Genomic DNA, 26,991 nt, shown 5'->3' with positions numbered 1-26,991 from the left:
AAAGTAACAAGTTTAAATTCAGTATGGGTTTGTTGACACATTAATGATCACGGTCATATATTACACTGTTCATGATAATTGCTTATTATTAAGACCGTAAGAAAATATCCACTACATTGCTTATTAAACCCTTGATCTGAGGCTTGAGTTCTCACATTGAATATTTATGGTAGTGTTTATTTGCACTCTAGAGTCTAAGACATACAGCTATAAAGCTCAACGTTAACATTACATTATGTGTTCCATTTGCATATTTTGGAGGAGCTAACAGTCTTGAATTTTGGTTTTAATACCTGTCAGAGAGGTTGCCTGTCAACGCCTAGTGTCATTGTAATGATTTCTGGGTTCCCGTGCCTCAGAGAGAATCTTGTTTCTATTTTATATTTAGTGCATTCTTATCCCCTGAGATAGTGATAGTATCTTTAGAGTGCCCAGAATATGAAAAGAGTTCGTGGTCAAGATCTGTCTCCATATGAGTTGACAGACCAGAGTTCCAGCAGTTTTTGAGTCTGTTCTTGTTCCTTCCATGCTTTGTGCTTTGAACACGTAGCTGATGAAACCTTGAGTTCTTGCTTGTGTGCACATGTGTGTCAGGGATAGGGAGGGTGCTGACACAGACAAGGAGCACGAGAAAGCATGTGGGGCAGCTACCTAGTAGGGGAGGTGGGGACCACCGGAATTGGATGACACTTGAATAGATAGTGATTCCTGAGCTAATGTCACTTAAAGGATAATAGGAGTTATTTCAGTTGCAGGATTTGGGGTTGACAGTAAAAGCAAGTGGAAATTAAACTGCAGTTGAAGGAAGCAAGACCTGTAAAGGCTAGGAGTATTTGTGAACATCTTGGCACAGGAAACAGTTAAATAACTGGGTCTAGCCTGGAGCTGGTGTGTCTGAAGAATAAATGATGAGAGAGATTGAAGAAGATGAGGCAGGCCGGTAACTTGCCTGTGTCACGTTCAAGACTTAGGGTTTATTTTCAAGGTGAAGGAAGGTGTTAAATGTGAGCCTGGGAGAGTCAGATGTTGAGTTGGGGACCATGGGCAAAACTGGATGATGGGAAGCCAGGTGATAGACTCTTAGGAATGTGGATGAGAAGGTAAAGGCCTGAGTTGTGTGTGCGGCAGTAGAACTGGAGTCTTGGGGCTGGATTTGACCAGTACTCGGGAGCTCTACGGGATAGAGTTTGTGAAGTGGTTGGTCCTCAGATTTTTAAAGAATTCTGTAATTTTTCACACTAGCAGCTTTTGTGACATTTCAGCTGAAACCTCGTTAGACACACTTAGATCTTCAATCAGAAAATCCTTTGTAGGGATGAACAAAGAAATGCCAACCCAAGAGCTTCTGGTGTTACTGTCAGGCCAGCTGCTCTCCCTGCAGGTGGGAGATGTGGAGTAGTGGTAGTGTGGAGCGAAGGCGTGGGTGAGAGTAGAGGTAAGAACATTCAGTGGAGAAGAGCATGAAACTCCGCTGATTCCTGTGACTGCAGAGCTTGGAGCTCTCTCAGAGCTCTCTCATTCCCTGGTTGCTCCACACGTAACTGAGTGAATGGCCGTGTCTTCACTGACCAGCTCCTGACAGTACTGGTCGTGATGTGGTGTGTTCCTGTGTTTGGCTTCAAGTTTCTAAGAGTACCCTTGTGTAACCTCAGCTGGAGCAAGAGAGGAGAGAGGCAGAAATGAGGGTGAAACGGGAAGAGGAGGAGCGAAAGAGGCAAGAAGAACTCCGGAGACAGCAGGAGGAAATTCTTCGGAGACAGCAGGAGGAAGAAAGGAAAAGGCGGGAGGAAGAAGAGCTTGCCCGAAGAAAACAGGTGTGTCCCTGAGAACTCTGCCTGTAGAATCGGTGCAGAAAGAGCATACCTGTTCTCCCATCATTTCACAGGTCCTAGTTCTCCTGGAGGGGGCTTCCCTAAGGCATTGGCGAGTTCTCAGCAGGAGGGGGGTTAGAATATTAGGACACTCACTTCCTTCAGGAGAAATGTCTGGTATCCATTAACAGCTACTGGAGGAATGTTCTAGTAAATCGTTAGAATTGATTGTTTTCACATATCTCCTGGGGTTTTATAAACCAGTTAGATTTGAGAAATAATTAGATCTTAAAGTATTTATAACCAGTGACACTAAACGTTTTTTGTGTTTCACAACCATTTGTACTTCTTTTTGGGGAATTCTTTATTATGTGCCTTGGACCATTTTCTCCTCAGGTTTTTAAAGATCCCATTTGAAAGAATCCACTCTGTAACAGCCCAGCATGTCTAACCTTTACTACATATTTCCTTGTTTTTTGCCATAAGAACTGAAAAACAAAAAGCATCCATGTCCTCCATGGAATTCTCCAGGCCAAAATACTGGAGTGGGTAGCCTTTCCTTTCTCCAGGGGATCTTCCCAACCCAGGATCAAACCCAGGTTTGCCGCATTGCAGGTGGATTCTTTACCAGCTGAGCCACAAGGGAAGCCCATGCTGAGATTAGATTAGAACTGCTAATATTTCTTAGAGTCACACTCTACACTAGTGTGTAAGGACTTTAAAAAGTGTTACAGTAAAGGCATCTGTTTCATTCTGTTTGCTTAGGATTTCTTCCTGAGTTATTTTGACAGTGGGACCCTTTTCTGTATATTTAATATCCATAGGACTTCAGTTCTTGAGAACATGTTCTGCGACACGTGGCTTTATTCCATACTTCTGACTGGAGAACTTATCTCTACTCACCAGGTGTTTTTGCTGCTGACTTAGGTTCTCAGTTGATTAAAAAAAATCGGGACTATTGGTAGCAACAGAGAAACCAAAGCTTGAGTCCTTACTAGCGTTAATCAGGAAATGATGGTGCTAACATTGAAACCAGGGTGGACTTAACACATGTAGTGCTGTTTAACGATTAATATTTTAAGTACAAATTATTTTGACTCTTAATATGCCTATTCCCCAGCTCACATGAATACTTGTTACCCTAGATGTTGGTTAGATAGTTTTTATATTTACTGTTAACAGAATCTTAGCAGCACATAGCCTATTTCTTTTCGAATTATATGTTGATAACATATTAGTTGAGATGCACAGAAGGGTATGCACACACTCACACATACCCTCTTTAATTCAGGAAGAAGCTCTGCGACGCCAGAGAGAGCAAGAAATCGCATTGAGGCGGCAGCGAGAAGAGGAAGAGAGACAGCAGCAGGAAGAAGCTCTTAGAAGACTGGAAGAGAGGAGGCGAGAAGAGGAGGAGAGGCGGAAACAAGAAGAATTGTTACGCAAGCAGGTGATCAGAGGGCTTGCTCTTCTCATTTCGTCTTTGAAGCTAGGAATTAGTGATTAAGAAAGTATTAGGATATTAGGAGAGCCCGTCTAAAGCTTTTTCAGGTTGCTGAAAGTTACCAAAAGAGATCTGAGTGGCTCTTAATACTTTTGTAATAGCCATCCCACATGTAATCATAAAAGCTGAGCAAGATGTCAAGGAATCAAAACAAACAAAAAATAGTACCAAAGGAATCGAAGAAGGGCTGCTCTTAGAAAACCAAACATGCGACGTGGAGGTTGACGCCTCGTTGCCTTAGGGTTCTCCCCCGTCCGCACCCTTAGAGCAGGTAGTTCTCTGTTGCTTAGTGTAGCTGTGAGATCACACAGCAGTGGCTGTTACCTAACTCCAGTGCAGCCAGGACCCCTGCAGCATTTTGCTTTAATGTTTAAGAAAAGTAATAGATTTTTTATTAGTGGATTCTATTTTTAGAACAGTGTTAGATTTTCAGAAAAATTGGGATGGTAGTACAGTTTGCCACATTACTAGTTTACATTAATATGGTACATAAATTATGATAAACCAATGCTGACATGTTCCTAAATCAATATTGATACATTTTCATTAACTAAAGGCTGTAGTTTATTAACATTTCTTCAGTTTTCCCCTCATGTCCCTTTTCTGTTTTAGGATTTCATTCAGAATATTGCATTTAGTTGTCATGTCTCCTTAGCTTGTTCTTGGCCATGACAGTTTCTCAGAATTTTTTTTTTTTTTTTGAGTTAAACCACTTTAAGGAATACTGGTCAGTATATTGTAGGGTAACCCTCTGTCAGAGTTTTTTTGAAGTTTTTTTTCATAATTAAACTGGCGTTAAGGGTGAAAAGAAGATCACAGAGGTAAAGTACCGTTCTCATCACATACCAAGTGTATATATTAGCACCATGATGTGTGGTTATTAATGATGACATTGATCTCCTGGCTGTAGTAGTGCTTATCGGGTTCTCCGCCATACTTTTCTCCTTTACTCTATTCTTTGGAAGGAAGTCACCACATGCAGCAGTCTACACTTATGGATGTAGGTTTTTGTTTGTTGGTTAGATTGACACAAAATTGGAGATTACCTGCTTTTGCTTAAGTTCTTAATTGAAACTCTTTAGAGAAATCTAAATTCTTTAGAGGTAGATAATTTCCAGGTTAGATTGTATGTTAATGCATTATTTGGTTTATTTATTCAACAGTTAATACATTCTGTTAATATACCATATGCTAGTTACTGTGATTGTTTCCTGCTCAAGTCCAAAACTTTCTGAGGAATTGTTTCTGCCCTCAAGAAGCTCACAGATTATGTAGGTAATGATTTTATAAGAAATAAATGCCACATTGTGGATCTTTCAGCTGAAAGATCAAAATATTGACCTAAAATTGGCTAAAACAACAGATAACATGATTGCCTCACCTATCAAGGTGTTCTGGAGATAAGGCAGCTGAACATGAACTTCAGTGACTCAGTGGTATCATTAAGTGTCCAGGTGCTTCCCGTGCTTCTCCTCTGTCAGGTCCTCGGGTGTTGGCTTCTTCATTCATGGTTCATACTCTGCTCTACTGTGTTTTGGTGTGTTGACTTTTAAGTTCGTGTGTTTTACCTGATGGTTAGTGGTGTTGGATACCACACTGTACCCAGAAAGGGTGTAGCCCTTCTCTTACGCTTCTTTCCTTTCCTCTGGGAAGAATATCTTTTCTAGAATCAGTCTTTTGGCCTAAATTAGATTACATGGGTGTCCCAATTTACACTGGAAGCTTAAAAAACAAAGCTTGGCATCTTAAACCTTGAATGTGACAGGAGGCTCTCTCCGCAAAGAAGAAGACCGAAAGGAACGGTTGCTGGATAGGTGATAGTTGCTGTCCCCAGTTGGCTGCAAGCATCCAGAGAGAGGAGGACACAGTACAGTTGAGTGTGAGCAGGAGACAGAGGGGGCATCTCCCTCCTGAGGGCAGAGAAAGTCCTCGCAGAGTAGCTCATGTCTGCCCTGAGTTCTGGAGAATGGAGGGGGATATGCTATCCAGATAAGATAGAGCATTACAAGGGCTGTAACCAGCCTCCATGGAGGAAGGCCAGGAGAACTCCAGGGGGCACACGAAATGGTTTTGAGGGAGAGAAGCAGAAAGAAAATGATCCAGGGTTCTGCTGAAAGTAGTCGAGGGGTAGAAGGTGTATGAAGGGGAGAGTTCCCTGGGGCCTGTGAGCCACCAGGGGTGAGACCCTCAGATGGAGTTAAGTGGTTTTGTGATGTCGCTTTGGGTCCAGCATTGACTGAGTCTTTCCTGATAGTTTCCTTGCAGGTCCTGGCAACTTTCTGCACCCAGTACCCTGAGGAGCTGGCTCTGCCTCAGGGTTGGAGCAGGTTCAAGGGATCTTGCCTGAGGTTGTGGTGATCTCTTAGAGATCAGTATTACCACAGATGTCCAAAGTGATGTTCCTTTTATGTAGAAATTAGCAAATAAGTGAAGCATGATGTTATCTGGTAAGCACGCCTCTGACCGAAACCTTGAAAAGTGACTCAGATTTGTTTTAAAACATAATTAAGTTTTACTATTTACTTTTCCTCCTGGGAAGGAAGAGGAGGCTGCGAAATGGGCCCGGGAAGAAGAGGAAGCCCAGCGTCGGTTAGAGGAGAACCGGCTGCGGATGGAAGAGGAGGCCGCCAGGCTGCGGCACGAGGAGGAGGAGCGGAAGCGGAAGGAGCTGGAGCTCCAGCGGCAGAAGGAGCTGCTGCGCCAGAGGCAGCAGCAGCAGGAGGCTCTCCGGAGGCTGCAGCAGCAGCAGCAGCAGCAGCAGCTGGCACAGATGAAGGTAAAGCCAGGCACCGACCAGGCCACCAGCCGGAGGAGCTGCTTGCCCGCGTTTGTGGTTGGGTGGGTGCTGGCGGTGCGGTAGTATAAACTGTTCTTTATGTTAAATATTGCGACTTCAGTTTTTTGATCAGCAAAATATAACATGGTGCATTGTACTTTGTGTTAGGCATTTAGAGAAGGGAAGAATAAAAGAGGCTAGGACATGAGCAGCAACATAGGCAAAAACCAAGTGGGTCTGTATGGTTCATAAATTTAAACATTGGCGTGCCTACTCTATCAGTTCAACAGTGCTAAGGCAAGGATAAACGAGACAAAGCGACTGTCCTCAAAGAGCCCATCGACTCATGAGTGCAGGAAACTCAAACATTTGGGTTTGTAAGTAGGAACTGTCGTACAGGGCTTGAAACATAGCTGACTGTGGGTTACTGAAAGGTGGACTGAAGTGATGTGTCCAGAGTGCTGTAGGAGGATTCAAAGCCTTGTTTGAAACGGTAGAAAGCGAGACTGGGACACCAGTAAAGAGTGTGATGGTGGTGGTGAGAATGAATGGGGCTGAGATGAGAGCTGGCTGACATTAATGAGCACGACGAGTGATGCTCTCAGTCTGCGGGATGAGGGTAGAAGTTGGAATGGCTCTTAGGTAATAGGCCTTCCATGACTGGGAAAGTAGTGGAACTGTTGATGAAGTAGGAGTAATTGGAGAGGGAGGAGCAGATTTATGTTAGGGTCTACAAAACCTCTCATGGAGTGTATGTCTGGCCATGAGGCTTAGTATCCCCTATCTTCAAGGAGCTCGTAGGATAAAGACAAAAGCAGAAAATTAGAATACAGTGGGGTAGGTGTAGTGAGAGAGGGAGCACGGAACAGTGGTTCTCAGGGTGTGATCACCAGGGAATTTGTTGATGTTGTTCAGTTGCTAAGTTGTGTCTGACTCTGTGACCCCATGGACTGCAGCATGCCAGGCTTCCCTGTCCTGCACTATCTCCCACAGTTTGGTCAAACTCATGTCCATTGAGTTGATGATGCCATTCAGCTGTCTCATCCTCTGTCACCTTCACCTCCTCCTGCCCTCAGTCTTTCCCAGCATCAGAGTCTTTTCCAGTGAGTCACCTCTTCGCATCAGGTGGCTGAAGTATTGGAGCTTCAACATTAGTCCTTCCAGTGAATATTCATGGTTGATTTCCTTTAGGATTGACTAGTTTGATCTCCTTGCAGTCCAGGGGACTCTCAGGAGTCCTCTCCAGCAGTGAAGTTCAAAAGCATCAATTTGGCGTTCAGCCTTTATTATGATCCAACTCTTGAGCATCTGTACACAACTACTGGGAAAACCACACATTTGACTATATGGACTTTTGTCAGCAAAGTGATGTCTCTGCTTTTTAGTATGAAATCTAGGTTTGGTTTGTCATAGCTTTTCTTCTAAGGAACAAGTATCTGAATTTCATGGTTGTAGTCACCGTCTGCAGTGATTTTGGAGCCCAAGAAAATAAAGTCTGTCACTGTTTCTACTTTTCCCCCCATGTGTTTGCCATTAAGTGATAGGACTGGATGCTATGATCTTAGTATTTTGAATGTTGAGTTTTAAGCCAGCTTTTTTACTCTCCTCTTTCACGCTAATGAAGAAGCTCTTTAGTTCCTCTTCACTTTCTGCTATTAGAGTGATATCATCTGCATATTTGAAGGTGAAAAGTGTTAGTCACTCAACTGTGTCCAACTCTTTGCAACCCCATGGACTGTAGCCGCCCCCAGGCTCCTCAGTCCATGGAATTCTCCAGACAAGACTATTGGAGTGGGTAGCCATTCCCTTCTCTAGGGGATCTTCCTGACTCTGGGATTGAACTGGGGTCTCCTGGATTGTAGGCAGATTCTTTATCATGTGAGCCACACCACATATCTGAGGCTTTTGATATTTCTCCCGGCAGTCTTAATTCCAACTTGAATTTCATCTAGCCTGGCAGGTACATTCTTGGGTCCTACCCAGACTTACTGAATGAGAACCTCTTGGAAATGGAACCCAACAGTTGTGTTTGAATTAAGCCCTCCAGGGCTTCTGATGCTCACTGACATGTGAGACCCACTGCGCATCTGAGGTGTTTGGGAAGCTTTCCTGAAAGAAGATAACTTCCAAACTGAGCCATGAAGGGAGTGAAAATTTAAATTTAAAGAAAAAAATAAAGGTCAAACAGCCAGTTTTGGAGAACGGAGGGGGTTTGTGAGAGCAGAATGAAGTTGCTCAAGAATGAGCCGTGAGGTTCCTATCTAGGCTTCATATCTAGAACTTTAATTGCTAGGTCGTATGATGCCAGCGTCCTTAATGGTTTAAGGAACTGTCAGATTGTTTTCTGAAATGGCTGCACCATTTTATGTTTAGTGGTTGAAGGTTCAAGTTTATTCACATCCTCATCAATCTGTATTATCTGACTTTTTGATTATAGCTATCCTAGAAGGTGTGAAGTGATAACTTGTAGTGATTTTGGTTTGAATTTCCAGATGACTAATGATGTTGAGTATCTCTTTATGTGTTTATTGACCATTTGTAAATCTTCTTTGGAAAAATGTCTATGTAGGTCCTTCGCCTATTTTTAAACTGGGTTCTTTTTATTATTCAGTTTTTTAAGGGTTCTTTATATGTTTTAGATATTTGAGTTCCATGTCAGATGATTTAAAAATATTTTCTCTTATTTATTTTTTTCCCACTTCCTTGACAGTGTCCTTTGAAGCACAAAAGTTTTACATTTTGATGAAGTCCGAATTATCTGTTTTTTCTTCTGTCACTTGTGCTTTTGTTATAGCTGTTGCTGCTGCTGCTAAGTCACTTCAGTCGTGTCTGACTCTGTGTGACCCCATAGACGGCAGCCCACCAGGGTCCCCCATCCATGGGATTTTCTAGGCAAGAGTACTGGAGTGGCTTGCCATTGCCTTCTCCGTTTGTTATATCTAAGAATTACTAAATCTGAGGTCATAGTTTTACAGAATCCTATGTTTTCTTCTAAGACTGTAGTTTTAGCTCCCTAATCTATTTTGAGTTAATTTTTGTAAATTATGTGAGGTGAAGGTTTGACTTGATTCTTTTGCTTATCCTTTATCCGGTTGTTGAAAAGACTATTGTTTGTCCATTGAATGGCTGTGGCATTCTCCTTAAAAAATTAGACATGTGGATTCTTTTCTGCACTCTGAATTCTGTTCAGGTGATCTGTATGATCACTGTGCTATAGTAATACACTGTGTTGACATTACTATTGCTTTGTCGTTAAGTTTGAAATCAGAAAGTGAGTCCTCCCAATTTGTTCCTTTTTCTCATGATTTTTTGGCTCTTCTGTGTTTCTTTAAATTTCTTAGATTTTAGAATGAGTCTGCAAAGAAGCCGACTGGGATTCTGATATGAATTGCATTGACTCTGTAGATCAGTTTGGGGAGTTTTGGTATCTTAACAATACTTAGTCTTCTGATCTGTAAACATAAGATGTTTTTATGTTCATTTAGATCTTGAATTTATTTTCGCTGTTTTATAGTTTTTAAGAGTATAGATTTTGTACTTCTTTTGTTAAATTTATTTTTAAGTATCTTGTCTTGTTTCAGTGTTCTTTGTAAGGGTATCAGTTCAGTCGCTCAGTCGTGTCTGACTCTGCGACCCCATGAATCACAGCACGCCAGGCCTCCCTGTCCATCACCAACTCCCGGGGTTCACTCAAACTCATGTCCATCACCAACTCCCGGAGTTCACTCAAACTCATGTCACCCTGCTTATTTAACTTATATGCAGAGTACATCATGAGGAACACTGGGCTGGAAGAAGCACAAGTTGGAATCAAGATTGCCGGGAGAAATATCAATAACCTCAGATACGCAGATGACACCACCCTTATGGCAGAAAGTGAAGAGGAACTCAAAGGCCTCTTGATGAAAGTGAAAGAGGAGAGTGAAAAGGTTGGCTTGAAGCTCAACATTCAGAAAACGAAGATCATGGCATCTGGTCCCATCACTTCATGGGAAATAGATGGGGAAACAGTGGCAACAGTGTCAGACTTTATTTTTTGGGGCTCCAAAATCACTGCAGATGCTGATTGCAGCCAGGAAATTAAAAGACGCTTACTCCTTGGAAGGAAAGTTATGACCAACCTAGATAGCATATTAAAAAGCAGAGACATTACTTTGCCAACAAAGGTCCATCTAGTCAAGGCTATGGTTTTTCCCGTGGTCATGTATGGATGTGAGAGTTGGACTGTGAAGAAAGCTGATGGCCGAAGAATTGATGGTTTTGAACTGTGGTGTTGTAAGGGTATAGATATGCAATTGATTTTTGTATACTGAGCTTATATCCTGCCATCGTGCTGGACTGATTTATTAATAGTTTCTTAGTGAATTCATTAGGATTTTCTGTATCATGTTATCTGCAAATTCTGAGGCCAAGAAGCAGCCTGCAGTGAATCTGCCAGTTACCCCCATAACTGCCTTTTACCCCGACATCCACTGATTTTGAAAGTGCCCTTCAACTCCTCATTCTCCACACTCTTGCAAATGAAGTCAGTTTCCTTTGAGAAGAGATCTGGAGCTCTCCCTATTCCAATCTGTTCCTCTCACCTCATCCTCAAGGCCAGAGTTCCCCAAGTCACAGCTCTGGAGCTGGGAACAGTGGTGGTGGTGGTTTGGTCGCTGAGTCATGTCCAACTCTTGTGACCCCATGGACTGTAGCCCGCCAGGCTCGTCTGTCCATGGGATTCTCCAGACAGAAATACTGGGGTGGGTTGCCATTTCCTTCTCCGGGGATCTTTCCGACCCAGGAATCAAACCCAGGTCTCTGTTTGATTGTTGCAGGCAGACTCTTTACCTACTGAGTTAGGAGGGAATTGCTCTGGGAACAGTGGCACCCACTTTTTCAGTTGAGCCCTTGGGGAGGGACCTGAGCCTCAGGTCTCCTTGGCTTACCTCTCCTGGTGGCGTGGAACCTCTGCCTTTCAAACTATAGGGCAGTGGCAGTCAGGGCCCTCATGGTCTCAGAAGACCCAGGTTCAATCCCTGGCTCGGAAAGATCCCCTGGAGAAGGAAATGGCAACCCACTCCAGTATTCTTGCCTGAGAAATACCATTAAGTCCATGGGGTAGCAAAGGAGTCAGACGTGACTTGGCAACTAAAGAAACAGTCTCAGTAGCTCTATGCAGTTTCCATTCCACAAGTGGAGGCTAGACATAAGTGAGTGCCCCTCTCTCAGCAGTGCTTGAGAGGCTAAGGCTCTAACTTAGCCTTTGCAGCAGGTAGCTGGAGCCAGGATGAGAATTGCTAATATTATGCTCTTTCCAGGAAGCCAACCCTCTGCCTGGCAGCCGAGGGGAGAGAGGGAGGCCTGTGTTTTTGGCTCCCCTCATCTGAAGTGCTGGCTGAGCTGGAGGTTGGGAGAGAGTAAGTCAGGGCACAAGTCCTACAGATTCTTTGTTTTTACATTTCTTAAGGATTGTTCTTAATACTTCTTAAAGAAATGTTACTTAAAAAATGGTGTTGAAAAAGTAAGGTAGCAGTATCAGAGCAGGGGGAAAATGTCAATTTTTAAGGAATTAGGCACTCAGGGGTCCAAAAATGTCCCAAATTCCCTACTGTTTGCTTGTCACTTGGGAGAGAGTTGTTCTGAAAAGTGTGATTGACAACCTTCAGTTCTCTGGGCAGTACAGGATGTTGGTTGAACTGGAAAATGCCCTGAGGCAGTGTTGATGGAGTGATGAGATAGCATTTCTTATGTACAAATAAGACTTAAGGGAAATGATAGAGATCTGTCATGTGAAGGAGACTTAGGTTTGTTCTGCATTACTCCAGAGAAGAGTCTCGTGAATCATGAGCAGAAAATACAGTGAAGTATATTTTGGCACAAAATAAAGGAGGATTTCAGAGGTGCCTGTAAGGGGAACAGGCCATTTCAGGAGGCAGTGAATCTATTCTTGGTGCTGGCTGAGTTTCTGCTGCAGAGGACTGGCGATTGGTTCCTGGGTATGGTGGGGTGATATAGCCACTGGGATTTTAGACAGCAGTGGTTGCTGGCTGATTGCATCAGAATTACGAAAATATGCAAATTCTCTGGCTCTACTTTTGGCTATTCATTGAACGTGGGGGCCAGGGCGTCTTCGTTTTTACAGGCCTTCTGGGTGATGCTTGCTGCAGGTTTGATAGGACTTTCCAAATATGTCATTTCCTATGGAGAGGAAGAGTTCATTTGTGCCCCGCTTTTCCTACTTGGCACCCCGTCTTTCTCTCTTAGCTCCCTTCTGTACCCCTCTCCTCCCAGAGCACAGGTGCGTGTAAGAGAAGTGCCCCTACTACCCACCGCAGGGCAGAAAGCGTTGCGGGTTGCTCAGTATGTTGAGGGCATGCGTTTGGAGAGCTGTCCGGTGACATCAGTGACAGTTTAAGCTGTTTTTGCCCTTGTCCCATCAGTGCCAGTTTTAGAGATTCCTGCTGAAGAACCTCTCTATTTTGGCATTTTGTATTGATCCACACACACGTACTGGTTTTATTATCTGGTTTAGATTTGGTTTTTGTTGTTTTTAAGAGCCATAAGCTGTGTGAAAATTGAGTGAATCTTTTTCTGGCCCAGAAAGACCAAGGGATTCCCTTAGAAATAATCAGACTTTTGAGAACACTAAAGTATACGGGACTCATGTTTATGCTTTATTTTAGTCGATAATTTTAAGGGATAGGAAAAACAGAGTTATCGATTAAAACCAATTTAGTGCTCATGACTAGAAGCCACAGGCTGGTTAACTCCCTTTCGTGAAAGACTGTTTGAAAACTGTGCCTGGCATCAGCTACCCACCTCAGCTTTCCTTTCAGAAATCTTGTCCGTAACCCTTTCACTGGAAAACAGGGTATCATGTCCTTACTACCTCCTTGGATTAAAAACGTAGTGATTCTTTTGTTTCATTCTCTCTCTTTATGGCTGTATATTGGAGTATGTATCAGTGGCAGGTGTAACAAATTTGCAATTTCATAAGAGTAAATCAGATAAAAGTGTATTGATGTATTTTGGGCTTCCCTGGTGGCTCAGTGGTAAAGAACTTGCCTGGCAGTGCAGGAGATGTGGTTTCAATCCCTGGGTCAGGAAGAACCCCTGGAAGAGGACGTGGCAACCCACTCCAGTATTCTTGCCTGGGGAATCCCATGGACAAAGAAGCCTGGTGGGCTACAGTCTATGGGGTTGCAAAAGAGTCGGACACCACTTACGACTAAAACAACAATAATATTGATGTGTTTTACGTTGTTTTAAAATAATCTTGTGACAAGAGAAAAGTAAAAGAAGCAAAACTGATTGGTAGAGTAGTCATGTAAAAGGATCGAAGAAGGAAATTTGAATTGGATGTTGGGATTGGACTTGAGGGAAGCATGAATGCTCTGGGCACAGTGCATTAGTGCCCCTCCGCTCCCCATCCATGTGTCCTCATGAACTCTTCTGCCTTCCTTTTTTGCTAGCTTCCCTCTTCTTCAACGTGGGGCCAGCAGTCCAATACGACAGCATGTCAGTCCCAGGCAACGCTATCATTGGCTGAAATCCAAAAACTAGAAGAGGAACGAGAGCGGCAGCTTCGAGAGGAGGTAAATTTTAAAAGTAATCTAGACAGGCGGTGATTCAGAATAGCCAGTGTGCATTCTGTATTAGTGGCTATTAATCCGACTCACAAAGAGTCGGACATGACTGAGCGACTGAACTGAACTGAAAGATAAATATTGTTGTCAGAGTTGCTGTGTATCTGAATTAGATATTTGTTTTTCGGCTCTTTAGCCTGTACAGTGTTCACTAGCAAATGTGAAGGATCTAATTGAAGTAACATTAAGATTGGGTACAAAAATGTTTGGTCACCTTTACCATGGCTCTTAAGAGAATAGCTCAGAAACAAAAGTTACATGGGTGTTTCAGAATTGGGGGTGAGTTTTATGTGGATAGTCTCTTATAAATTTGATGCTTACAATGCAGAAAATTTTCTCTAAAGGGTACTGGTTTCTGACTAACCTAGAAAACCTTAAAATATGACAGAAATACCGTCTCTCTGCTTGTTTGTCTACATCCTGTAGTTCCTCATTAGGATAGAGAGAATACAAAAGAGTGAAAGGGGTTGGGGGGTGGCAGAACATAGTTCTTGACAGAAAGGAAAAAATGAGTAAGTGAAATGGTTTGGCTCAGCATACCACTAGCTGAGTGACATCCATCCATTGCTGCTCGTGTGGATATAGTTGAATCTAAGACAGACAAAATTCTCTCCCTCCATAAAGCTTACTTTTAGTTGAGGGGACAAGGACGTGAAAAGACATACGGAGTTCTAGAAGGCAATATGTGTCAGAAAGAAAAATAAAGTGGAAAGGGGCATAGGGAGAAGGTTGGGAGTTGGTGATAGTATTGGTGGTGGGTAGCAGCTGATTGTCTAGTTTTTAGGTAGTGCTGACTGGGAAGGCCTCTCTGAGAAGGTGCCATGAGGTAACTGAGTCTTAAAGGAAGTATGTACATGGGTATGATTTGAGGCAGAACAGTCGATTTGTTCGAGAATGCAAGCTGTCCTTTTGGATCTGGGTGGTGTGGTTCACTAAAGGCTGTGAAAGTCGTCTGTGTGTGCTCACCGTGTAGCGTGCATGACATCACCCAGTAGGTTAAAAACTTTCTTCACCTTGAAATTTACCATATTTCCTACCCTCCTTCAAAAGAAAAAAGACTGAGCTTTCTCTGAAATCATCTCTCTTTTCTCAAAAGTTAACAGCTGGATGCAGAGCAGAGTGTAGCTTCCTCCTCCAAGGCTAGAAATTGTTCCAATAATTTTGGTCTCTGCTAAATAAAAAATTAATAATAATGGTCATCAGAGTTGGAATCACAGGTCTTTTCTTGTTCATATTTTTGTCTTTTAGAAGTTAATAATTGCCTTGTGTTTCCATTTTATTTTCTTTGAACAGTTAAGTCTGTGCATGCTTCAGAATGTATAAAGTGCCACCCAGCAGATAGTATCCGACAGTTCTATTTCATTCTTTCCTTGGAGGTGTCCTTTCCAGGACCCTCTAACTTGTTCAGATCTGAACACGCTTGACTTGCTGCACACGTGCTCTGTTTCTCAAAACTTTGTCATCTACATGTTGTCCCCGGTGGCGCTAATGCAGAACCCACCTGCCAGTGCAGGAGACGTAAGAGACAAGGGTTCAGTTCCTGGGTTGGGAAGAGTCCTGGAGGAGGAAGTGTCAGCCCCTTCTAGTGTTCTTGCTTGGGAGAATCCCATGGACAGAAAAACCTGGTGGGCTCCAGTCCATGGGATCACACAGTCGGATAGGCTGAAGTGATTTAGCACTAGCACACGTATTTCTTTCCATCTTGTTCTCTCTTGTCTTTTGTGATGGAATATTTTCTCAGTCTTTTCTTTCAGTCCTTCTATTGAACTTTTAATGTATGCTCTCTTATTTTAAAGCTCTGAGTCCATGTACTGTTTCCTCTTAAGTATTTGTGTTATAGTCTCTTACTCTTGTTTCACTGGATACAACATCTGACCTCTGAGAATAGTACATACTGATCACTCCTATTTCCCCTTGTTTCTGTTCCAGAAGAATTTTGTTTGTTTGATTTGGTCTTTGGCTTTCATCTTACAGGCTGTGTTGCATGTCTGTGGATCCTGGGCTGTTTGTTCTCATTTAGGAATAAGGCACTGAGGAGCTGTTGGGAGGTTCTGGTACATGTGGCACCTTGCTTGGCTTTGCTGTGATGGTGTCTATAGTGGTCTTCTCTGTTCAAACCCCACCATCTGTTGGTATCTGTAGGTATTCTCTTGTGGTAGGTCAGCTTTCCTTTAGAATAATCCACTTACCTGGTTCAGCCTCTTTAAAAAGGAAAGTTTTAATTTTCTGCTATGGAGAGGTGAGGGATAGCTGCCAACTAACTGTGTTGGATGGGGAAGGTAGTCAGGGTCTTAATGTTGCTTTTTACAGACTTTCAGCCTGTCTTCCTTTGTTTGAGATACCCGTGCCTGTAATTCCCGAGCTTTCTGTACGAATTGACCTGTTTCTGAGCTTCCTTTACTTATGTTTCAACTTACTGGGTCTATTGTATTGGCTCTCTTTATTTGCTTGCTTTCCAGCTTTTAAAAACTTTTCCGTTCTCTTTGTCCTTAAAGTTTATGTTTTAGAAAAAAATTATTTTTATTATTTTGATAGGACTTTGGAAATAAACATATTACATTTTTATGCTTAACCAGAAGTCCTATTTAATTTTTAAGAAGTAATTCTTAATTTCTTTTTATTCTCCTCTTAGTACTTCTGACTGTTTACATCTTTATTTGCAGCAGAGGAGTTAACTGTTAGGTGTTTAGTTGCTTCCGAGGTGGCGCTAGTGATGAAGAACCCACCTGCCAACACAGGAGACATAAGAGACTTGGGTTTGATACCTGGGTTGGCAAGATCCCTTGGAGGAGGGCATGGCAATGCACTCCAGTATTCTTGCCTGGAAAATCCCACGGACAGAGGAGCCTGGGGGGTACAGTCCATAGGGTCACAGAGTCAAGCACGACTGAAGTGTCTCAGAACACACACTATGTATTTATATTCCATTTAGCATACTGGACATTTGTAACTTTTATTTTAAAAACTGGAATCCTGAGGTAGCTTCTGTTGTGCCTGCAGCAGAGGCGCCAGCAGAGGGAATTGATGAAAGCTCTCCAGCAACAACAGCAGCAGCAACAGCAGAAACTCTCGGGCTGGGGAAACGTCAGCAAACCTGCAGGCACTGCGAAGTCTCTTCTGGAGATCCAGCAGGAAGAAGCCAGGCAGATGCAGAAGCAGCAGCAACAGCAGCAGCAACACCAGCAGCCAAACAGAGCCCGGAATAACACGGTGGGTCCGTCTTCCTGAGCAGTTGTTGTGTGGACTGGCGGTGTGAGTTATCTGTTCTGACTTTGGTGGGCTCTCTTTTTGTCTTTTTGATATTGTTAACTGTAGTTATTTGTGTCTCTTTCTTTAACAGCATTCCAACCTGCACACCAGCATTGGGAATTCTGTTTGGGGCGCTATAAATACCGGTCCCCCTAACCAGTGGGCCTCTGACCTAGTCAGCAGTATCTGGAGCAATGCTGACACTAAAAACTCCAACATGGGATTCTGGGATGATGCAGTGAAAGAGGTGGGACCTAGGAACTCAACAAACAAAAATAAAAATGCCGGTCTCAGGTAGGGCTCAGCGTGATCATCCTGTGTTCCTTGGTGGATGGGGGAGGAAGGGCATGTGAGGAGTATGATACTGGGTGGCCAGAGGAGGGTAGTTATTTAGTTTTTCCTTACTTTCCCCTATATCCTGGCATGTGAGGTGATAGTTTGATGGTTGTTTTTCTTCCCTATGGAAACATATCGGTATTATTACTAGTGACTCCTTTGGTTGCTGGACATGGAGTCCTTTGCTTGTCACGTGGTAACCACTTAATATTTTTTGTTATTGCTCTTGAATATTTCTTCAAGGTAGTCTCTAGATTCTAGCATTTTCTCTACAATTTTAAGTTAGAGTATTATAAACACTTAAGCTGTTTTATTTTTGTGATAAATTTGTTACATCTTACATTCATCTTTCTTTTGTTGAACAAGCATGGGTTTTAATGTAAGTCATGAACTTAAATCCCAGCACTAGCACTTACTAGCTGTGTGACCTTGGGCAGGAGGGAACCTCTTTGAGCCTCAGTTCCCTCATCTGTAAAATGAAGATAACAATAACAACTTCATGGGTGTGGTTGTAGAGGTTAAGTGAATATGTGTGAAGTAGTTAGTAAAGTGCCTGGCACATAGTAACTACTTAATAAATGGTAGTGTTGTCAGAATATTTCTTCTTAATTAATTGAGGACTTAATGTGTGATGAATAGGACACTGAATAACATGTTGAGCATCTTTGCCAGGCACTGTGCTCTAGGCCTTTGCATATAATATTTTTATTCCTTTTAATAACCCAAAGAAGTATTAGTATCATTTTACAGATGAGGAAACTGAGGCTTAGCAAAATTTAAAATCTTACTGACGGACACATGAGAAGAACTTAATAATTTCTCTGAAAAAAAGCCCTTATTCACAAGCTAGAATGTATTCACCGAGGCTAGATTTTAATAGGTATTGAGTAAACTCCCCCACCCCCAACCCCAGTATTTCACTTTTTTGTTTTGGGGCTTTTGTTTGTCTGTTTTCATTTTCGGAGCCAAGAATTGGATTGCTGGACAGCCATCCAATGTTGCCAAGACATTATCTGTGTATGGTGTTAGAGTATGATCATAATAGTAACAGTTCCTGGAAATATAATACCACCCTATTGTTTTGCTTTAGTAAATCTGTAGGTGTGTCTAACCGGCAGAATAAGAAAGTAGAAGAAGAAGAAAAATTGCTGAAGCTCTTTCAGGGAGTAAATAAAGCCCAAGATGGATTTACCCAGTGGTGTGAACAGATGCTTCATGCCCTTAATACGGCAAATAACTTGGATGGTAAGAACTGGGGAGGGAAACCCAGCATGTGGAATGGTAGAGCAGGCCCCACAAAGAGTTAGGAAATTGAAATGATGGGCCAGCCTTCAGGAGGTGAAGTCTGATGGAGGTCAAGTCCTGCACCTACTGTAAGAACTTGACTCCTTTACAGCATTACTTGTGAGAAAAGTTCTGTAATACTGTACTGAACTAGGTTACCAGTGGACACCAAAGATCAGCTGCTGTTGCAGTCTGTCCCAAGATGGACAGGGCAGAAGAGATCATGGTTCTGTCCTGCTTGTTTTTGGGGAGCATCACCAGATGAGCAAAGAAGAGTAACTGTTATACTGGGGACATAGGTCAGCCTGCACGAGAGAAGGCTGAGGTGGCGTGAGAATTTTTCCCTTCCTGCCTTTGGGGGCAGGGGTGGGAGTCGTGACAGAGCAAGTAGACATGCTTTGTATGGGGTAAAGCTGAGACCTGTAATGTATGCAAATGAAAAGGTTTCGGCACAGTTTGAAGAAAAACTTGCTGCTTGTTGGTTGTTCACAAAGAGAATTGTCTGCTTGAGATGGAAGAGAGTACTTCCCTCACTCGCAAATGTTCGAGCAGAGACCAGTCAGCTCGGTGTGGATGGGATTCCCATAATTTGTGAGCTTTGCTGAACTAGTCCATCTCTGATGTCTTTTCTAAAGCCAGAAACCTTAAAAAAACAAAAAACAAAAAAAAAACAGCAGGAAAAGAATTGAAGGGCTCCTTTGCAGCAGCATGGCAATCAGAACGAGTCAGAGAAAGCAAGAGGGAAAAATAGGAATGGTTGCCATCCATTAAGCACCTGCTATGAATTAGGCACTTTCCAGGGGTTAATATGTGCTATCCTAGTTATCTTAATTTTGGCCATAACTTACCTTTACAATGTCGGTGATGTTATCCCCATTTTATAAATTAGGAAACGGAGGCTCAGGATGGTTAAGTAGCTCATCAAGGTCACACAGTGAGCAAAATTCAGAGTCAAGTTTTAAACCCATGTCTGTCTAACTCTGATACTTGGACTTTTCTTCTGCACCACACTGCTTCATGTCGAATTTTTCTGTGTAAACAGAGGTTATCTCAGTGAAGCAAAAGGAGGCTCAGTGTCTGTCATGGTGCCTGGCACACACTAGGGCACTTAAAACATATTGACTGCATTTAAAGAAGAAAAGAAAGGAATCCCCAGATGACTTTAGTCTTAGGCAAGCAATTGTTTCCATCAACATAACTTAGTTTCTACCAAAATGACATTTAGTGAAACAAATACCTGCATGATATCCTCATCTCTGTGATATTTCAGACGACTTGGGGCATTACAATGAGAGTGGGGTTCCCCCCGCACGACTACGGAGTAGGTTGAAGAATTTAGCGTATTTAGCATAGTAGCTGCATGCCTTTCCAGTTTCCATCATTCATGTCCGTTAGGTGTTAAAATATATTGAAGAGTGAACCTGATCTCTGCTGCATGGTATTTCATTGTTACTTTTTATGTCTTCTCCCCTCTCATGTTACAGTGCCCACATTTGTTTCTTTCCTGAAGGAAGTAGAATCTCCATATGAGGTCCATGATTACATTAGGGCCTATTTAGGAGATACCTCTGAGGCCAAGGAGTTTGCCAAGCAGTTCCTTGAGCGCCGTGCCAAACAGAAAGCCAACCAGCGGCAGCAACAGCAACAGCAGCAACAGCAGCAGCAGCAGCAGCAGGTATGAGGCAGCAGAGTGAGTGCAGTGCCCTGGTCAGTATTAGTGTCTTGAAAGTGGAACAGCCAGAAAAATGAAAATTTAAAACACTGCTACCATTTTTGTACATCACATGACTGGAACCTTTTAAAACCAGGTAGATTTGACATTTTCAGATTACATGTCCTGAGACCTTTGTGAATTTCCCAAATAGCAAGTATATAACCATTCATTCACTGCTAAGCATACCAGCCCCATTTTTCTTGGTTTTATAAGTGCCTCTGTCCAATTGCAAATGCCAACTTGTCATAGACGCATAAATTTGGTTTTGATAGTTAAAACTCACCAATAGTAACTGTCTGAAGTTCCGGATCATTTGTTCCCAGTACTGACAATACTGTACCTGCCAAATATCTCATACACTGTTGTTGAGAATGTAAAGGTATAATCGGTTCTTATTATTCTCGGGAGTTCTGTTCTGTGAACTTGCTGCCAACACAGAATTAGCAAATGCTGAACCATTGCTCCTAGCGGGGTTAGGTTTCTGTGGACCTGTGTTATAGCATTTTTGTCAGCTGATAACTGTGGAATGCTGATAGCCTTGTTCTGTGTGTGATTCTGTTTAAGGATGCATTATTTAAATACATTGCTGCTTCCTTAATACTGAACTCACAGCCAGTGTCACTATGACTCTTGCCTGAATAAAGCTTCCCTAACACACACGTTTTCTGAGGCACATCACAGCTTTTGGGCCCTTTAGAGACACCAGACAGAACCTGACCCTTGGGAGCTGTTTTAAACAGTGAAATCACCAACAGCAGTGTGAAAAACATGACCCGAGATAGACTGAAGAAGATGCTCCTTTGCAGTGTGAGAGCTGAGACATGAAGGCAGAAAGTGTTGCCCAGTTCTGCCTCAACTGCGAACATGTATCTTGGGCAGCTCAGTTTTTCATTGCTCTGTAGACATGCATATTCAGAGTGAGAACAGAAACACTAGAAGTTAGCAAATTCGCAGATAATGGAATCCATGAATGATAAGGATTGTCTTTACAAGTTTTCTGAAAAACAATCTGTCAGGACTCATGGAAAGGCTTAAGAATCGTAGTTCTTCTACTAGAGATAATGTTTGTCATAGCACACTTTTAGGAGAAATCAGATTGATTATATTCTTTGCAGCCAAAGATGGAAAAGCTCTATACAGTTAGCAAAAATAAGACCAGGAGCTGACTGTGGCTCAGATCATGAACTCCTTATTGCCAAAGTCAGACTTAAATTGAAGAAAGTAGGGAAAACCACTAGACCATTCAGATATGACCTAAATCAAATCCCTTATGATTATACAGTGGAAGTGAGGAATAGATTTAAGGGACTAGATCTGATAGAGTGCCTGATGAACTCTGGACAGAGGTTCGTGACATTGTACAGGAGACAGGGACCAAGACCATCCCCATGGAAAAGAAATGCAAAAAAGCAAAATGGCTGTCTGAGGAGGCCTTACAAATAGCTGTGAAAAGAAGAGAAGCGAAAAGCCAAGGAGAAAAGGAAAGATATAAGCATCTGAATGCAGAGTTCCAAAGAATAGCAAGGAGAGATAAGAAAGCCTTCCTCAGTGATCAACGCAAAGAAATAGAGGAAAACAACAGAATAGGAAAAACAAGAGATCTCTTCAAGAAAATTAGAGATTCCAAGGGAACATTTCATGCAAAGATGGGCTCGATAAAGGACAGAAATGGTGTGGACCTAACAGAAGCAGAAGATGTTAAGAAGAGATATTAAGAATACACAGAAGAACTGTACAAAAAAGATCTTCACGACCAAGATAGTCACGATAACGTGATCACTGACCTAGAGCCAGACATCTTGGAATGTGAAGTCAAGTGGGCCTTAGAAAGCATCACTATGAACAAAGCTAGTGGAGGTGATGAAATTCCAGTGGAGCTATTTCAAATCTTGAAAGATGATGCTGTGAAAGTGCTGCACTCAATATGCCAGCAAATTTGGAAAACTCAGCAGTGGCCACAGGACTGGAAAAGGTCAGTCTTCATTCCAATCTCAAAGAAAGGCAATGCCAAAGAATGCTCAAACTACCACACAATTGCTCTCATCTCACACGCTAGTAAAGTCATGCTCAAAATCCTCCAAACCAGGCTTCAGCAATATGTGAACCGTGAACTCCCAGATGTTCAAGCAGGTTTTAGAAAAGGCAGAAGCACTAGAGATCAAATTGCCAACATCAGCTGGATCATGGAGAAAGCAAGAGAGTTCCAGAAAAACATCTATTTCTGCTTCATTGACTATGCCAAAGCCTTTGACTGTGTGGATCACAATAAACTGTGGAACATTCTGAAAGAGATGGGAATACCAGACCACCTGACCTGCCTCTTGAGAAACCTGTATGCAGGTCAGGAAGCAACAGTCAGAACTGGACATGGAACAACAGACTGGTTCCAAATAGGAAAAGGAGTACGTCAAGGCTGTATATTGTCACCTTGCTTATTTAACTTCTATGCAGAGTACATCATGAGGAACGCTGGGCTGGAAGAAGCACAAGCTGGAATCAAGATTGCTGGGAGAAATATCAATAACCTCAGATATGCAGATGACACCACCCTTATGGCAGAAAGTGAAGAGGAACTAAAATGCCTCTTGATGAAAGTGAAAGAGGAGAGTGAGAAGGTTGGCTTGAAGCTCAACATTCAGAAAACTAAGATCATGGCATCTGGTCCCATCACTTCATGGGAAATAGATGGGGAAACAGTGGCAACAGTGTCAGACTTTATTTTATTGGGCTCCAGAATCTCTGTGGATGCTGATTGCAGCCATGAAATTAAAAGACGCTTACTCCTTGGAAAGCAAGTTATGACCAACCTAGATAGTATATTAAAATGCAGAGACATTGCTTTGCCAACCAAGGTCCGTCTAGTCAAGGCTATGGTTTTTCCCGTGGTCATGTATGGATGTGAGAGTTGGACGGTGAAGAAGGCTGATGGCCGAAGAATTGATGCTTTTGAACTGTGGTGCTGGAGAAGACTTGAGAGTCCCTTGTACTGCAAGGAGATCCAACCAGTCCATTCTTGAGGAGATCAATCCTGGGTGTTCATTGGAAGGACTGGTGCTGAAGCTGAAACTCCAATACTTTGGCCACCTCATGCGACGAGTTGACTCACTGGAAAAGACTCTGATGCTGGGAAAAGTTGGGGGTGGGAGGAGAAGGGGACGACGGAGAATGAGATGGCTGGATGGCATCACCGACTCTGTGGACATGGGTTTGAGTGAACTCCGGGAGTTGGTGATGGACAGGGAGGCCTGGCGTGCTGTGATTCATGGGGTCGCAGAGATTCGGACACGACTGAACAACTGAGCTGAACTGAACTGAAGGTACAGAGAAGTATAGGGCATTTAAAATCCATTTGGATAGATGGGGTTAATGGATCAACTGAAGGAAAATGAAAGATGTGAACACAAACAACCCCAGGACAAATATTTTAAGGAACCTGAAGACACCGTGCAGCAGTTCAGAGGTCTCTGCGTTTGTGAGAGGGCCGCCTCTGTGCGCTCATCCAGGCTCATCCTCCCCTGTGCTCCCTCCTCTCCTCCTGCCCCCGCCCCTATGCCCGCCCCCCACCTGTTCTGTCACCTAGCTCAAGAATCTGATCCCAGTTTAGAATGAGTTGCTCTCATAAGAGCAGCATGTAGTGTGAATGGCTGGTAGACCGTTTCATAGTTTAACCAGTTGGTATAAAGTATGTGAATAATATTTTGGGAACAGATCCCTTCTGGGATTGCTGCTAGGAATAAAGTACATGACATGAACTTTGTTTTGTTTGGTAATGGACTGTCAGCCAGTCTGTAGGCTCTCTTCTCTGTCCTGGGGCCTAGAAAATAAAGGAACCTTCCGCTTTGAGTAGGTGAGGGGTGTAAGTTGCCAGAGAGCAAATTTCCTGGTGGATGATACAGATTCCATGTATGTCTGGAGAGTTGTTTGGTTTTTTTTAAATTTTGTTTCATTTTTTGCTGTGCTGGGTTGTGGGCTCTTCTCTAGTTGCAGTGAGCGGGGGCCTCCATTGTGATGCACAGGCTTTCTCATTGCTGTGGCTTCTCTTGTGGAGCACAGGCTCTAGGGTGTGCAGGCTGAGCAGTTGTGTTTCCCAGGTTCCAGAGCACAGGCTCAGTCCTTCCACAGCAGGTGGGGCCTTCTCAGATCAGGCATCGAACCTGTGACCCTTGTATTGGCAGGCGGATTCTTTACCACTGAGCCACCAGGGAAGCCCCTGGAGAGGTTTGACAGCTGTGCTGTCCCAGCAGTGTGGACACCTGGAGTCCCCAGGATGGGCCTTGTGAAGACACACAGCCTAAGCGGGTTGTCTGAATCTCAGTGAAGGGAAAACGGTGGCTCAGTGGACTGCTGTCAGTTTCATTGTTACTAGATTCCACAGTAGGCTTTCTGTTTTTAAACTCCTCCTCGGTAAGGTGACGCCGGATCAGCCATTCTCTGAGGGTGGGCCAAGCGTGTGTCCACTGTGTAATCTCATTAGTGCCGTCTTGTGTTACAGGACTCTGTGTGGGGAATGAACCACAGTGCACTCCATTCAGTATTTCAGACCAATCAGACCAACAACCAACAGTCCAATTTTGAAGCTGTACAAAGTGGCAAGAAGAAGAAAAAGCAGAAGATGGTCCGAGCAGATCCTAGTCTATTAGGTGAGCACGAGCCTAAAGTCTTAGCTGGGTGTTGGGGTGAAGTGTATGCGAGTCCCATGGTGGAGGGTTTTTCACGAAGGAAAATTTTTCTTACAAAAAATAAGTTTCCTAGTCAGTACAAAATAAATAGTATTTACTGGGAATCTCTGCAAGAGCTATGCCTCATCTATTATAGGGAGTAAGAAAAAGAATATATTGTATGGTGCCTTAAATTTTAAAGATTTTTTCATATCTAACATGAATTTTCCTAAAAACCTTTCAGTTTAGTTGGAAAATAATGCTAATGGAGAACAGTAAATGTTGTTTAAAATGTAAAGTGCCGATGTGTGTGGAAGCAGACCATAATCGAATCAGATGCTCAAAAAAGAACAGATGTTTGTTGATATTCACTGTGTAATATTCTCAGAATTACGGTGCATTATGAGGCGATGTTCCCGCACTAGCAATAGTAAGCCGCAGCCTCGAGGATTGAGAATGCGTCCCAGAGTCACTCAGCAGTTAGCAGTGCAGCTGGGGTTTCAGAGCAGGGCTGTTTTCCCTTCACTCTTCTGTGTTACCCATAGCTATTCTTTTTTTTCCCATGACTGTTCTTACCCAGTGTTAGAGACCAGTGTCATCATACAAGTCAGCTCCGAGGAAAAGGTGACACCTGAACTGGGGCTTTGAAAAAGCAGGAAGGATAGGGTATGGTGTTTCTGGAATAACAAACAGCATAGGCAAAGCTGATGAGCTGCCTTTGTTTCTTAAACTGGCCTAACAACCTCACCGACAAGGTTGAAATTAAAATTATTCTCTGTTCATGAATGTATTCATGAGCTGTTATAAAACTGTGTTGTCTGGAATAGAACGGTTGTATTGGCAAAGATGGCAGGTTGGGAAGTCAGGCATACCCGTTCGAGGGTGCAGTATAGACCAGGTGAAAGGTACTAGTGGCCTAGGGTAGGGCTTTGGCAATGGAGATGGAGAGGAGTTAGATGGATTTCAGAAAGTTAGGGATAGGCTTGGGAAGGAGAAAGGAAAGCTTGAGGCAGCAGGATGGAAAGAGTTGCCCTTCTGATACAATGATGAGCATTGGAAAGTGGAGCAGGCTTGGGTGAAAGGACGTGATGTTTCAGTGTTGGTGGACTGAGTGTGAGGTGCCGGGGAGGCGGCGAACGGAGGAGAGAGCACTGACAGTACAGTCAGAGGTGGACTGCTCTGCCCTCGCTGGGATCCATACTTCAGAGGCTTCCTGCCCGGAGAAACCAGTGTACCAGGAACAAACCTAGCTTTGAGCATCGGCCCTTGGAACTGTGCTCGGCAAGCAGGCTTTGGAAACCTAGAGGTCTGGCGCAGTTTTGTTTTCTTCTGCCTGTCTTGGAAGGTTATGTTAAGGATGGATGGATCAGTCCAAAATTTTGTCCAGTTTTGACAGAAATGGATGAATGTAGATTTTAGAGTGTTTTTCAGTTCTGGTTGTGAGTTCTAGTTAAGAATCTCCCACTATTTAGCTGTGGAACTTGACTAGGGCAGTAGGGGTAGGTTCCTCTGAAAATGAGGTATAAATGTTTTTGGATTAAATATTTGATCTGACCCCATTATTATAGACGTAAGAAAGAAAGGGACTTAAAATCCCCCTTCAGGGGAATGAGAGGGAGGTCGTTCTAGGACTAGAGTTTTAAGGAGTATATATCTTGGAAGGAGAAAAATTAAATGTAAGGGAAGTAAAACTATTCAGAAAATACTGAAGAAACTCACTTGGGTGGGCTCTTGCTTATATACCATTTAATGAGAATTTTTGCTCAAGTAAACCTTCTTCTGGAAATTCCTCTGATAATTTCTGCCCCATACCTACTAACCACTTATTATTGTTTCTAATTGATATATGCCTTACTGACTTGCAAATTAAGAAAAGTTAACAAATGTACATCAGTCACAAGTTACCCATGCACATAATAGGAAAACAAATTCAAATTTGACCCCATTGTATCCATTGAGAAAGTGGTCACTGATCAAAATAGCATTTTGCTTCTAAAACAAACCTTCAGAACAAGCCCAGCCTCATTTTAA

General features: G+C 42.9%; 1 protein-coding gene across 6 annotated transcripts in view; it reads left to right on the top strand.

Moving 5' to 3' along the window:
- GIGYF2 (GRB10 interacting GYF protein 2) overlaps window positions 1–26,991 on the top strand; it is a 130,232-nt gene that overhangs the window by 99,404 nt on the left and 3,837 nt on the right. For all 6 annotated transcript variants that reach the window (XM_088835120.1, XM_055403504.2, XM_055403500.2 and 3 more), the window contains 9 exons: window positions 1,653–1,814; window positions 3,103–3,261; window positions 5,855–6,091; window positions 13,546–13,668; window positions 16,720–16,929; window positions 17,060–17,262; window positions 18,395–18,549; window positions 20,073–20,263; window positions 24,795–24,942. In XM_088835120.1, coding sequence (XP_088691246.1) covers window positions 1,653–1,814; window positions 3,103–3,261; window positions 5,855–6,091; window positions 13,546–13,668; window positions 16,720–16,929; window positions 17,060–17,262; window positions 18,395–18,549; window positions 20,073–20,263; window positions 24,795–24,942 — 1,588 coding nt within the window. The remainder of the gene's footprint in view (window positions 1–1,652; window positions 1,815–3,102; window positions 3,262–5,854; window positions 6,092–13,545; window positions 13,669–16,719; window positions 16,930–17,059; window positions 17,263–18,394; window positions 18,550–20,072; window positions 20,264–24,794; window positions 24,943–26,991) is intronic.

The sequence above is a fragment of the Moschus berezovskii genome, chromosome 4 (assembly GCF_049115385.1).
Source record: "Moschus berezovskii isolate FMDL1 chromosome 4, NW_MosBer_1.0, whole genome shotgun sequence".
Taxonomy (NCBI): Eukaryota; Metazoa; Chordata; class Mammalia; order Artiodactyla; family Moschidae; genus Moschus; species Moschus berezovskii.
The sequence above is the reverse complement of the archived record's forward strand: the minus strand, read 5'-3'. Positions and strand labels throughout refer to the sequence as shown.